Source organism: Papaver somniferum, unplaced genomic scaffold (assembly GCF_003573695.1).
Source record: "Papaver somniferum cultivar HN1 unplaced genomic scaffold, ASM357369v1 unplaced-scaffold_114, whole genome shotgun sequence".
In the NCBI taxonomy this organism is placed as follows: domain Eukaryota; kingdom Viridiplantae; phylum Streptophyta; class Magnoliopsida; order Ranunculales; family Papaveraceae; genus Papaver; species Papaver somniferum.
In genome coordinates, this window is record NW_020620381.1 from 2,629,697 (window position 1) to 2,641,792 (window position 12,096).

The 12,096-nt window shown below is 36.2% G+C and overlaps 1 protein-coding gene, 1 long non-coding RNA gene and 2 pseudogenes across 3 annotated transcripts in view; 2 read left to right on the forward strand and 2 right to left on the reverse strand.

The window, feature by feature from the left end:
* Positions 1-1,108: 1,108 nt before the first annotated feature.
* On the reverse strand, positions 1,109-6,230 carry LOC113328815 (annotated as a pseudogene).
* LOC113328837 (putative receptor like protein 25) lies at positions 4,866-5,504 on the forward strand. Its single transcript, XM_026575838.1, has one exon. The coding sequence runs from the start codon at positions 4,866-4,868 to the stop codon at positions 5,502-5,504; it is 639 nt and encodes a 212-aa protein (XP_026431623.1).
* Positions 6,231-6,340: 110 nt separating the features above from the next.
* Positions 6,341-7,476, forward strand: LOC113328838 (annotated as a pseudogene).
* Positions 7,477-11,414: 3,938 nt separating this feature from the next.
* LOC113328786 overlaps positions 11,415-12,096 on the reverse strand; it is a 7,376-nt gene continuing 6,694 nt past the window's right edge. For both annotated transcript variants that reach the window (XR_003349554.1, XR_003349553.1), the window contains one exon: positions 11,415-11,610. This is a non-coding gene — a long non-coding RNA (uncharacterized LOC113328786). The remainder of the gene's footprint in view (positions 11,611-12,096) is intronic.

Below are 12,096 nucleotides of genomic sequence, written 5' to 3' on the forward strand. Positions count from 1 at the left end.
ATTCAATTCATGTTTGCTATTATATCAATTTTAGTTAGTGATTCATTTACTATGGTTCTTGTACGTCAACTAACTATTTTATTGTGTTAGATGAGGGATTTGGGTTAGGTAGTACTTCACTTCAGACTCTTTTGGAGGCAATGGAGGAGCTCGAGTCAGACGATGATGATGCAACATCGCACATTGTCTAACTGACTGACTATCAATTTAAGGTAAAATAACCAGCTAACCTTGGAATGCACAAATTTGTTTTTCCTTAAACTTTGTCGAAATGTGATTAGCAGTACAGTATAAGAAAGTTTGACTTGTGTCTGTCTATACAATATTTGTCCTAGGTAGTTGTATATTGGGGAATTTTAATGTTTGCTTGTGGTCCTGGCCCTAGCTAGTTGTATATTTGGTGAGTGCAAAAGCAACTCTTGCGTCATCACAGGCAAGGTCTTTGATTGTGATATGGTTACTTGTACACGTTGTTTGGTTGAATATGATCAACTGTTTTTGTTTTTCTTGCAGCAACAATTGGAAATATGATGGTGAAATCTGTAGTGAACTGGTTGGAACTTCTTTTTGGTATATATATATTATATAGGCATAGCCAAAGAACATGAGAAGTGCGAACTACATCCTTCTTTTTTGTATATGTACTTGTGAAGGAAACGCATTTATCTTTTGGGGCTTCTACACTTTATAGAATGATATGTCTGTCAACTTTTGTGGTTATAATACGACAGACTATATTAGGCATTAGGGCTAGCGTTACTTGTAGTTATCGGCTAAAAAAATGTCTGCCAACTTTTGTATTTAATATTTATCATATATAATGGCAGATTCTTACTTATAGCTAGGAAAGTAACTTTGATTTTCCTAATCTAAGGATTCTAAACTCAAGTTTACTCTACTTTTGTATGTATGTTAAAGATGGTCACTTTTCAGGTGTTGAATAATCTTTTTTCAGTACTCAGGAGCCATAAAATTGGGAAGTCATATAACTGATATAAGTTTGTGTTTTTACCCGATGGGTACCCGGACCCGATGATTACCCGTGACCTTTACCGGGTCCGGTTCTGGGCCATGTACTACCCGGGAGGACCCCGACCCGTTGACAGCCCTAATTGAAACCATTAAAACTGGTACCAGTTGATGCAGTATAGGCCCCCATAGCTGGCCAAACAAGCCAATCATTCACCTTTAGATCTGGCAATTGATAATTTCTAAGAACTGTATCTAGTGCATCACAAGTTGGCCCAAATACAGTAGAGGCATATGTCTTCACTCCTGCGCAGTTAGGATTATCAGGGTTTGATGTATATGCTAATGGTTTCGCCGTGAGAGGGGTATGATGATCATATAACAAAATATTCATAGAACCATATATGCCGTCACTGATATAATACTCCCTCAACTCTCCTCGAACACGTTTACCTATGATGTTGGTGACTAACGTGAATGCTGTCTCGGCAAAGAACCGGCCTGGTTCTGAAATCAACATCAAGTCTTGGTCATCAGGAAAGTAAGTTCTGAGAGCATCTTTAATAGTAATCGCAGCATCCTCAAACTGTGAACCAGCAGTAAACCCGCCACCGATATCAAGTATATGCATCTTAGCCATACCAAGATTTGCTGCCGTATTAAAAACCGTTTTAGCTTCAGCAATTGCAGCGCGATATGCTCTTGCGTGTCTCGCACCACTACCAACATGAAAAGCAACCCCGTGAACAATTAAATTCGCAGCATTAGCAGCTTCTAGCAGTGAAAGAAACTCTTCTGGCAAGGCACCGTATTTATCACCTAACGGCCACAGAGCACCTGCATCTTCAGGTGGCTTAATACGCATCAGCAACCCACATTTTGGGTGAAATTCTCCCAACTTTTCAACTTCATCAGTAGAATCAAATGTAGCAAGATTGACACCAACGGTAGCCGCGTAAATAATATCACACTCACTCTTACACGGGTTCGCGAAAACAATACGATCAGGTGAAACACCTAGAGCAAGAACAGTTTGCTCCTAACGAAGCAAGGGTAAAAAGTAAAGATGGTTCAGGATTACATTTCACAGCATAAAAGGGTTTGATAGTAGGAAGACTATGATTCCATTTCTCCATAAGATTAACAATCTGTACCGAGTCCAAAACATAGAAAGGATCTGTTACTTCTTGTTTTGTGGTTGAAATAATTGAGTTAATGAAATCAGTAACTCCATTTGTTGCTGCAGTCGTGACCCTTTTTCCTCCTTTAATCCCTGGTGCTCCCAATAGCTCCTGATGACTCTTTGGGTTCGTTTCCATTTCTCAAATCTGGGAAATCAAGAAAACGAAACAAACGGAGATGACGGGATAAGAGGAAGTCAAAACTAAGCTAAAGGTATTGTCTTATAAAAAAAAATAAAAAAAAAAATTGTCTTATAAAAAAAGATAAGATAAGATGAAGAAGAAATTGAAAATATCATTCAAAAGGATTGAATGCCAGTAGGATTCTTATCCCAGTAGATAAAAGCATTGAATGCCAGTAGGTGTGTACTAGACGGGTTTATATCTTTGGAATTTAAAATAAACAATAGACTGAGTGGAAATATCCCAAGAGGGGATTATTTAATTTGATACATTAATTGAGCCTAGATTGCTTACGAAGATCACTCGTGAGAGTGCTCCAGGAGATACAAATGAAGTGGAAGAAAATGATCAAGAAGATGCAAAAAAAAAAGGTGTCGTTGTTTTATGCTATGGTTGCTTCGGGTTCTGTAGTCGGAGTTTGCTACTTTCTTTGGTTTTAATGAGAAGAATGCCAACAGTTGCGAGCAATAGTAGTCCTGTGATTGATAAGGTGACAAATATTAGCTCAATGGTAGTAGTCGATATGGCCTTATCATTTGCTAGTAAACACTACAGCAAAGAGTTAATTAGTACTGTAAGACATTAAGATACATGTTATGCTTCCCCTAGCAAACTGACATCACAGGGGAATAATTAATTGGAAGAATTTTACAGCTAACTTGGGGAAAAGGCATTTACTATCAATGTTACTGCATGTAAATTAAAATTGTGAGTGAATACAGATAATCTGGTTTAGTCAATAAACCTAACGTCCAAGTAGTTAATCACTTCATCATTCCATAAACAAAATCATTTTCAACGCAACAAAATCATTTCCCACTAAATAACAAGTGGTTCTGAAAATTCAATGACCAGACAAAGACTTCACATCCATAATATCTATTATTTCCATTCATTCATTGACTGCAGACCTCACCCATTCAACTCATTCATATCGCCTAGATTTTTCACTGAAGACTATTCTGAACAACACCATGTGTTTCGAGTTTGGACCAATATGGCAATGCATCTAAGTCAAGCACACTCTAGTTATCTAGTAAATGAAATAATGCTGTGGGTACTCAAATCTTGAATTTAATTGAATTTTCAAATAATTGAAGATATCTATATATACCAATTAAAATAAGCTACAAAACACAGGCATTTCTAGAAAATTATTCATCCAGCAAAAATTTATAGTATTCAGGTGATATCTAATTTATAGTATTCAGCTGATATCTAATCTAAACACAGGTAACCTTCCTTCATCAATCTCCAAATTAAACAGTCTACATTTTCTCACCTTGAGTGGAAATCGTCTGCAAGGACCCATCCCGAAATCAATCTGCAAAATTCTTTCTCTCATGCAACTTGATTTAGCACACAACCAATTAAAAGGAACGATACCGAGTTGCATTACCCAGCTGCACAACCTCAATCACTTAGATATGTCTCAAAATTCTTTCGGTGGAATAGCCTCCTTAATCTCTTTGATCAATAAATTAAAAATTAACAATTCTAAATCTTAACTCAAATAAGTTAACAGTAGTATTAGACCAGAACCTACTTCCCTGGAATAAATTTCAACTAGAGAGTTTGCAGCTAAAATCATGCAATATGAAAGGATACATACCACCATCCATTTGTAATTTGGGTAATTTAAAAAAATTAGATTTGTCTCGCAACGAGCTAACAGGAACTATCCCTTCTTGTATCTTTAATCTCCAAGCTCTCACTCGTTTAGATCTTTCACAAAATTACTTCCAAGGAAAATTACCCCATAGAGTTCATTCTGGTAATGACTCGGATCCTGAAATAAGTGTAAGCTTAAACATATCGAATAACAATCTGCATGGCCCTCTTCCTCTTCCAACACAAAATACTTACATATTTGATTTATCAAACAATAAATTTAGTGGTGAAATCTCAGTAGAAGCTGGATTAAGATTATCTGGTGCTACATATGTTTCTTTATCTGGGAATAAATTGGTGGGTTCAATACCATCCACATTCTGTCGAACAGATAATTATTCCAAACCAAGCCTAAGTGACCTTGATCTATCCAACAACCAGCTGTCTGGGCCTATACATTCGAGCGTGGGTAACTGCGGTCTCCTTGAATCTCTAAACCTTGGCTGGAATAATATCAGTAGAAATGTTCCAAATGAGCTTGGACATGCAACAAGACTCACTATTCTTCTATTAAATGACAACAGCCTTAATGGTTCTTTTCCTAATCTCAAAAAACTTCAGAATCTGGAATTTCTCAACTTGGGGAACAACAATGTTGAAGGAAGTATACCCAGTTTCATTGGATCACTCAACAGTCTTGGGGTCATTTCTCTAAGGTCAAACAAATTCAGGGGATCAATTCCATCTGAGATTACCAATTTACACAATCTGCAACTCATCGACTTGTCTATAAACAATCTCTCTGGTCCAATTCCAAAACAGATAGGAAACTGGAAGATGTTATGGAGTAGAATAAATGACCCAGCTTCCTATGTGTCTGCGGATCCGGAGCATATTTTTGATGTTGCGTACCAGCTGTAAATGGTCATCAAAGGGACAACCATCCAATTTAAAAGCCTACATAGCTATAGTTCAGGAATTGATCTATCATGCAACATTCTTGAAGGAAACATCCCAGAAGGGATAGGTCTTCTGAAAGGGGTTTCCATGCTAAATCTATCACACAATCGTTTATCAGGTAGAATCCCACATAAAGTCGGATACATGACAGGTTTAGACACTTTGGATTTGAGTTTCAACAAGCTGTCTGGAGAAATCCCAAAGTCTTTAACATCAATTGACTCTCTTGGGTATTTCAACTTATCAAACAATAACCTGAGTGGCAGGATCCCTAGAGGAACTCACTTTGATACACTGAGTTTAGACGGTTCAGCATTTGCTGGTAACAATCTGTTGTGTGGTTTCCCTACTCGGAATTCTTGCAAGAGTGAACAAAACGTTGCAAAGGATTCTGAAGAAGATGATCAAGAAGACGCAAGTGAAGTTGAGGACGCAAAAGAGAAGTTTTTGTTTTATAGCATTGTTGCTTTGGGGTTTGTAGCTGGATTTTGGGGCCTGTTTTTCATATTGCTTCCAAGGAAACAAAAATGGTGGTTTGGGTATTGGAGGCTTGTAGATTCAGTTGCAATTATAATTGCAAGATATATGCAAAGAAATTGATTTATGGGGTGTTCTGTTCTTTCTTGTTCTTGTGTTTTCTACTAAACGCTAATTCAGAGGAAAACTCATAGCTCATAGTTATTGGATACTCCAGTGGATATTCCGACAGGTTTTATATAAAAAGTGCGAACACATGTATGCAATTGATAATTTGTAATAAAACCAATGTGAATCACCGAGAGATAGTGAGAGGAATTACCTTCTTTCTTTGGAAAATGATACATAAGAAAGCACCAGTAGAAGACGAAGATGCACCAGCATATACCACTTCCTTGACGAAGGGATGAAACTTTTTCGCAATTTGTTCTGTTAGACAAATTCACAAACAGTTACAGTGCACAACTAAATCTCTGTATTTGGATCATCTGGATTATGCTCGCATTCAAAATATATCAACCCCAAGTCAACGTATCCAATTTTATGAGCAGGCATGAATTTACAATTCTTTAGGGTCTCTGATGCTTCAACATTTATCCGCAAATAGCGCATCCAAAACTAAAAGATTTGATATACAGGGCCATATTCTTTATTTACATATTTTGACGGGCTTTTTGGGTGTAGAAGTCCTTAGTTTTCTCTGGTGTTAAGTTAGCTATGAAAATCATGTACAACTTGCCCCAATAAAACTGCTAAAGGGCTACTGTTTTGCTTGGGGTTGCACCAATATACATATACGACAAATAAAAAAATTTCCTTTGGAGTGTACCTGCTGAAGCAAGGACTTCATTTGAGTAACTAGCTATATGATGAGTTCAACCCTTCACCACAAGTTTCTAAGCTAGTTATCTTATTTCTAATAGGCATTTTATTGCGAGTGTTTTTACCACGGGCTTGCAATGGCTGGAAGGAGGGCACGAGCAGCCATAGGAATAGATTTAGGAACAACATATTCATGTGTAGCAGTATGGAAGAATGATCGTGTTGAGATTATCGCTAATGATCAAGGAAATCGTATTACTCCTTCTTATGTTTCTTTTACCGAATCCATATGTATGATTGGTGATGCTGCTAGAAATCAAATTGCTAGGAATCCTACCAACACTGTATTCAGTAAGCTTTCTGGCACCCTTACATCAGTTGAATGTCTACAATTCATGGCCCTGTTAGTTTTTTACACATTAGTAGTTTCATACTCCCTCCGTTTCTGGAAAAGAGTTACTATTACTTTTTCTAAATATTTTTTTTTTTGTGTTTTGCAGATGTGAAACGTTTGATTGGGAGGAAAATAAGCGATAGCCTCGTTCAGAGAGATATCAAGATGTGGCCATTTAAAGTAATTGCTGGCCAAAAGAATAAACTCATGATTCAAGTCAATTACAAGGGAAAGGAAATACAGTTTACCAGTGAGCAAATTTCAGCCATGGTTCTCCTTAAGATGCGAGAAACTGCCGAAGCTTATCTTGGTTCAAGTGTTAAGGATGCTGTTATTACAGTTCCTGCTTACTTCAATGATTCTCAGCGTCAAGCTACTTTAGATGCTGGGGAAATTGCTGGCCTCAATGTACTGCGGGATCATCAATGAACCAACAGCGGCTGGAATAGCATACGGTTTTGAGAAGAAGGCTTTTGGGGCTGCTGCCAGGAATGTTCTTATCTTTGATCTTGGCGGTGGAACTTGTGATGCTTCGCTACTCAATATTAACAATAATACTTATGAAGTCAAGGCTATGTACGGAGATACCCATCTGGGAGGGAAAGACTTTGATGACAGGATGTTAGAGCATTTTGTTAGGAAGTTCAAGACGCAACACAGAAAGGACATCAGTGGAAGCCCAATGGCTCTTAGCAGGTTGAGAACAGCGCCAAGAGGATCCTCACATACACTACTTGGGCAGCCATAGAAGTTTATAGCTTGTATGAAGGAGTCGACTTTCATGCATCCATAAGCCGTGCTCAGTTTGAACAGTTGAACATGGATTTGTTCCAACAGTGTATGGTAGTTGTTCAGAAGTGTTTGGCTATTGCTAGGTGAACTTGTTAGGTGAGTTTGAGTTAACAAGATTTTGTGCGGAAAATTCTGATATAGGTAATCCATTTTCGGTGTGCTATGAGGTGGATGCGAATGGTATATTCTATGTTACTGTTGAGGACATGCAGACAGGGAATAAAGATAGTATCAGAGTTTCAGATGACATAAGAAGGTTATCGCAGGATGAGATTGATGGGTTGATTCAAAAGGCTGAGCAGTACAAGTTATAAGATCAAAAAGTTCAGAAGAAGGTGGAGGCAAGGAACTCATTTGAGAATTACGCGTACGAGATCAGGAACAAGATCAATAATGGAGGTAGGGCAACACTGAATGAAAAGATGGAGATCATGGATGCATTCAACAACTCTATAGAATGGTTGGATAAATTAGCGGACTTAATTAGAGGATATCCAAAACATGTGGAATACATTGCAAAACATTTGCGGACCTGATTTTACCACAATGTACCAATTGGGTGGTGCCGGTCCGGTCACAGGTGCTGCCTATCCTGACACAAGTATGATGTACCAGTTGGGTGGTGCCGGTCCCAACATGGATGCTGCTTATCCTGACATAACTATGATGTACCAGTTGGGTGGTGCCAATCCTGCCATGGGCCCTGCCTATCCTGACACGGGTGGTGATCAACCTGAGATCGATGAAACAGGGGATTTTGAGTGTTGCTGCAGTTGAATTTCTTTTCTTTTTTTTTGATTGGCTTGATGTATCTAAGTTCTTATCTTAGCAATCTGAAAGTCTTATAGGAGTAATTCCTTTCTTGGCATTATAAGCCAGGCTAGTTGTATGCATAAATATCCTGCAATAGTTTTTCAATATGTAGATACAACTGGAAGGTGGGGGATTTTAAATTAGTACAACTAGTTTGTCAGCCGTGCGATGCACGGGTCTGTTTAACTTCATTAAAAAAATAAAAATATTGTTTAAAATATCAATAAGCTAATACCTTAGTTAGTGTGCAAGAAAAAGAAAAAGGGTCAAAACAAATATAAATTTCAAGGGAGACAACAATGAAAATGAACTTCGAATTAGCATTCTTCCACCCTCTTTGTCCGAAAAAAAAGCATTCGTCTGGATAAAACTTTGTAATAAAAATTACTGTTTAAACCACAAAATAATTTAATAAATCAGATGAAATTCATTAAGTGTATAATTTTTATTTAAAATTGATTACTATCAGTCACAAAGTTTTTCGATCTTCATCAGTCTACAACCTGCCTTGTTTCCCAAATTGATTGTCAGGCATAGGCCTTGAGATTTGGTGTAGTAGATAAAAAGCTAAGGTGTGAAAACCAATGTAAACCGGAGAAAAAAATCGAGATTAGTTTTTTGAATTAGAGTAGGGGGTGTAGCTAGCTGATAATATGACCATAATATGTTTTTTTGGTTTTCTTTTTCTTTTTCCTGAGCATTATATTATATATACTCTTTAATATGACCATAATAGTTTGCTACTTCAATTATTTTTGAGAATCTGCTTCAGCATATAGTCGCCATCAATGGTTAAGTAAAATAACCATCTGGAAGTCCAAAACCAATGGTTAAATATTCTATTCTACTGGAAATAAGTATTAAGTAAGAACTGAATATAAGCCGGAAGTCCAAAACCGTAAGAACTAAAATGAAATAAATATTATAATGCGCCGTCAACGCCTCTTCTGGTTCCTGTAAAGAAAAACATTACCAGTTTGGCATTAGTTTGTCTGGTTTTCTATACGTTTGTCTGGTTTCCTATACGATGCTATTTACATAGTAATAAGCACAATTAATTTACCGTACCTTCTCAAGAGGTTCTAGAAAGTTACAATACAATAAATTTTGTAGTTGTTCTTACAACAATAAAATTGTGCACGAATTATTATCTCTTACCTTCAAGTGAACCTCGTGCCTACATGTACGAATAAGGTTAAATATATTAACACTATGTTCAACCTCTTTAGAGCCTCTCATACGCACCGTGGTTTTTGTGATGCCACACAATGAGTAGTAAGTGCTCTCACGAATAATCTTGTAAACACATAAATTACATGTTATATAATCCCGTGGATTTTTTACAATCAAGCCACCTAACTTTGCAGTGCCAGCTATTTTTCAAACAGATGTGTATTTCTTTCCTTGTCACCACAAGAAATTACCACACTGTTTAAATCTTTCAGTAACTTGGTTGCCCCTGAAATAGATATTGTATCCATGAGAATAAGAAAATCACTTATAGGAGTTAGACATAATGTCAGCATTAAAAAACAAAGATAAAAACAATTTATGCCAGCTTATTTTAATCACAGATCCAATTACAAAAAACAAAGATAACAGATAACAGAGTTAGCAAAAGAAAAAAAAAATCTAAATATAGAATATTCAAACTACCTAAACGTGTTCTAGAAAATTTATGAACCCGGATTTTTGTCTGTGTTTGTGATCTTTTAATCACTCTTTAAAACAAGAAAAATAAATGAATCGAACCCTAGTTCTCCAGTTAAAAAGAAAATGGAAACCCAAATGTATCGTAGACATGGTTGCATTGATATTTTCTGCTTTAGTATGTGGTATCCATACATTATCACAAAAATTCCTCTCTTCTTGTATTACAACTTGGATCAAATAATGTCGTTGCATCAAAAAGTTGCATTCTTAAGTAGTCCTCAACTAATATCCAAGTTCCTAAGAAGCATTATCATGGTGCCGCTACCGAGCATTTTTAATGCAACCACATTTAAATTTGCAAATTGCTAAAGCGACGAAAAGGAATAGATAACACACATACTTGAAAAAAGAAAAGAACATAATGCAGCATCAGAGACAAAATAGTTTTCAGAGTGTAAGGGCGTTAACAAAAAAAAAATTGTTAGTATCTACCCAGGTCATCACTCGAACCCTCGAACAAATAACACGGGTTCATCAAAGCCATGCTTCAGTTTTCTGATTTTGATGATCTACACATCTACACCAGGCTACTGCACAACAAGTAAAATTGAAGGTTAAAACCAAATAACAACCATAGAAAACAAAAACATAAAAGACAAGATTAGTTTTGCCACCTCTAATATTGATATTGCTGATATATCGAAGTTTATGTACCAAATGCATAGATCTTTGTAATTACCGTTGGTCCAGCCTGCATCGAATCACTGGCATAGCCATTATAAACGAATTGACATACACATTATAAAGAATCAAGAAAACAATCGCGTGATGCCTCCTACACCGTAATAACGACTGATATGAAACTAAGAGTGTGGCCAGAAGCAAAAACTACACCATTGAGCTTTTTATAGATATTACTTAATCTTGTTAAAGTCACGTACATGCAACATACACTGAAGATTTGAGATGACTATAAAATCGGGAATGTAAATCCAGAGACAATGAATACAAGGAATGATCAAAACAAAACACATTTGGAGAAAGAAACGTATAAAGTACTTCATAAACATACTTGGAAGGGTTAACAAACATATCGAATAGGGAACTTTGATAATTCTTCAAAAAGGTGGAAAATGAGCAATCACTACAGGCCTTAGGTTGGAGTAGGCTCGCCAAGGGAATACAAACTGATTTACCTTGAGTATAGGAACAGATTAAACATTTTAATGCTCGGTTTCTTTCTCTGGAAAGAAAACCTCTCATTGAACGCAAATCCTACATTATAAATTTAATGATTAAAAAGCGTCAAAGGTAGTAGTATGGGAGATTGTCAACCTCATCTTGTGTACCGTCCAAAATAAGATAATTGCCTGTTTTTCCCAGAATAAAGATGACAATTGCAAGTATATGAAATAGGACTTAAAGGTTTAGACCGAAGAACCTGTTTCCTAAAAGTATTCTTTAGCCGTTCTTTTTTATTTCATGGATTTGAAGATGTAACCAAAACCGAAAGTAGCAAAAAAAAAAAAAAACTGCTAAGAGAGTACACCATCATTTTTTACGCCTACGGGATCAGCTCAAATCGAGTAACCCGATTTTGATTTTTCCTTATTTTGGGATCAGCTCCAAATAAATCAAGAATCCTCCAAACCTGTTTACGGCGAAGAGAAAGAATGTAAAGCGAGTGAAATTTTATCCGAGTTGTTGTATTCATGGTAGAGAAGTGGCACCAACCAAACAAACTTTTCACTATATCTGCAAAACCAAAGACAACCAGCTTATCAGACTAAGAATCATAAATACTGGAACCCTAAAAAATAAATCAAATGCAAAGAAAAGAAGCGGAAAAGACAACCGCAAAATTATAAAAACTGAAACCCTAAAAATTAAAACAAATGCAAAGCGGCATCGAATGAGTGAGTCTTGGAATGAGCTCTAATATACAGGGAGATGAAAAACAATCTTTGGAATAAACGTTATATTTACCAACAAAAACCTAAAAATATTATTTTATCTTTGTCTTATTGGGATATTTTTAGGAAAATATCCAAAATTTTACTTTTAACTTCTCGATTAGCAGTATTAAAGTCTATATTATTCTGTATCTAATTTTGGATTATTTTGTATTGAAAATAATATCATTCTTTATTTATTCTTATATTTATATTTTTGGATAACCACATTATTTGATGCAATAGTTTGTCCAAAACTACTGTAATCTTAACTACACGTCCAAAAATA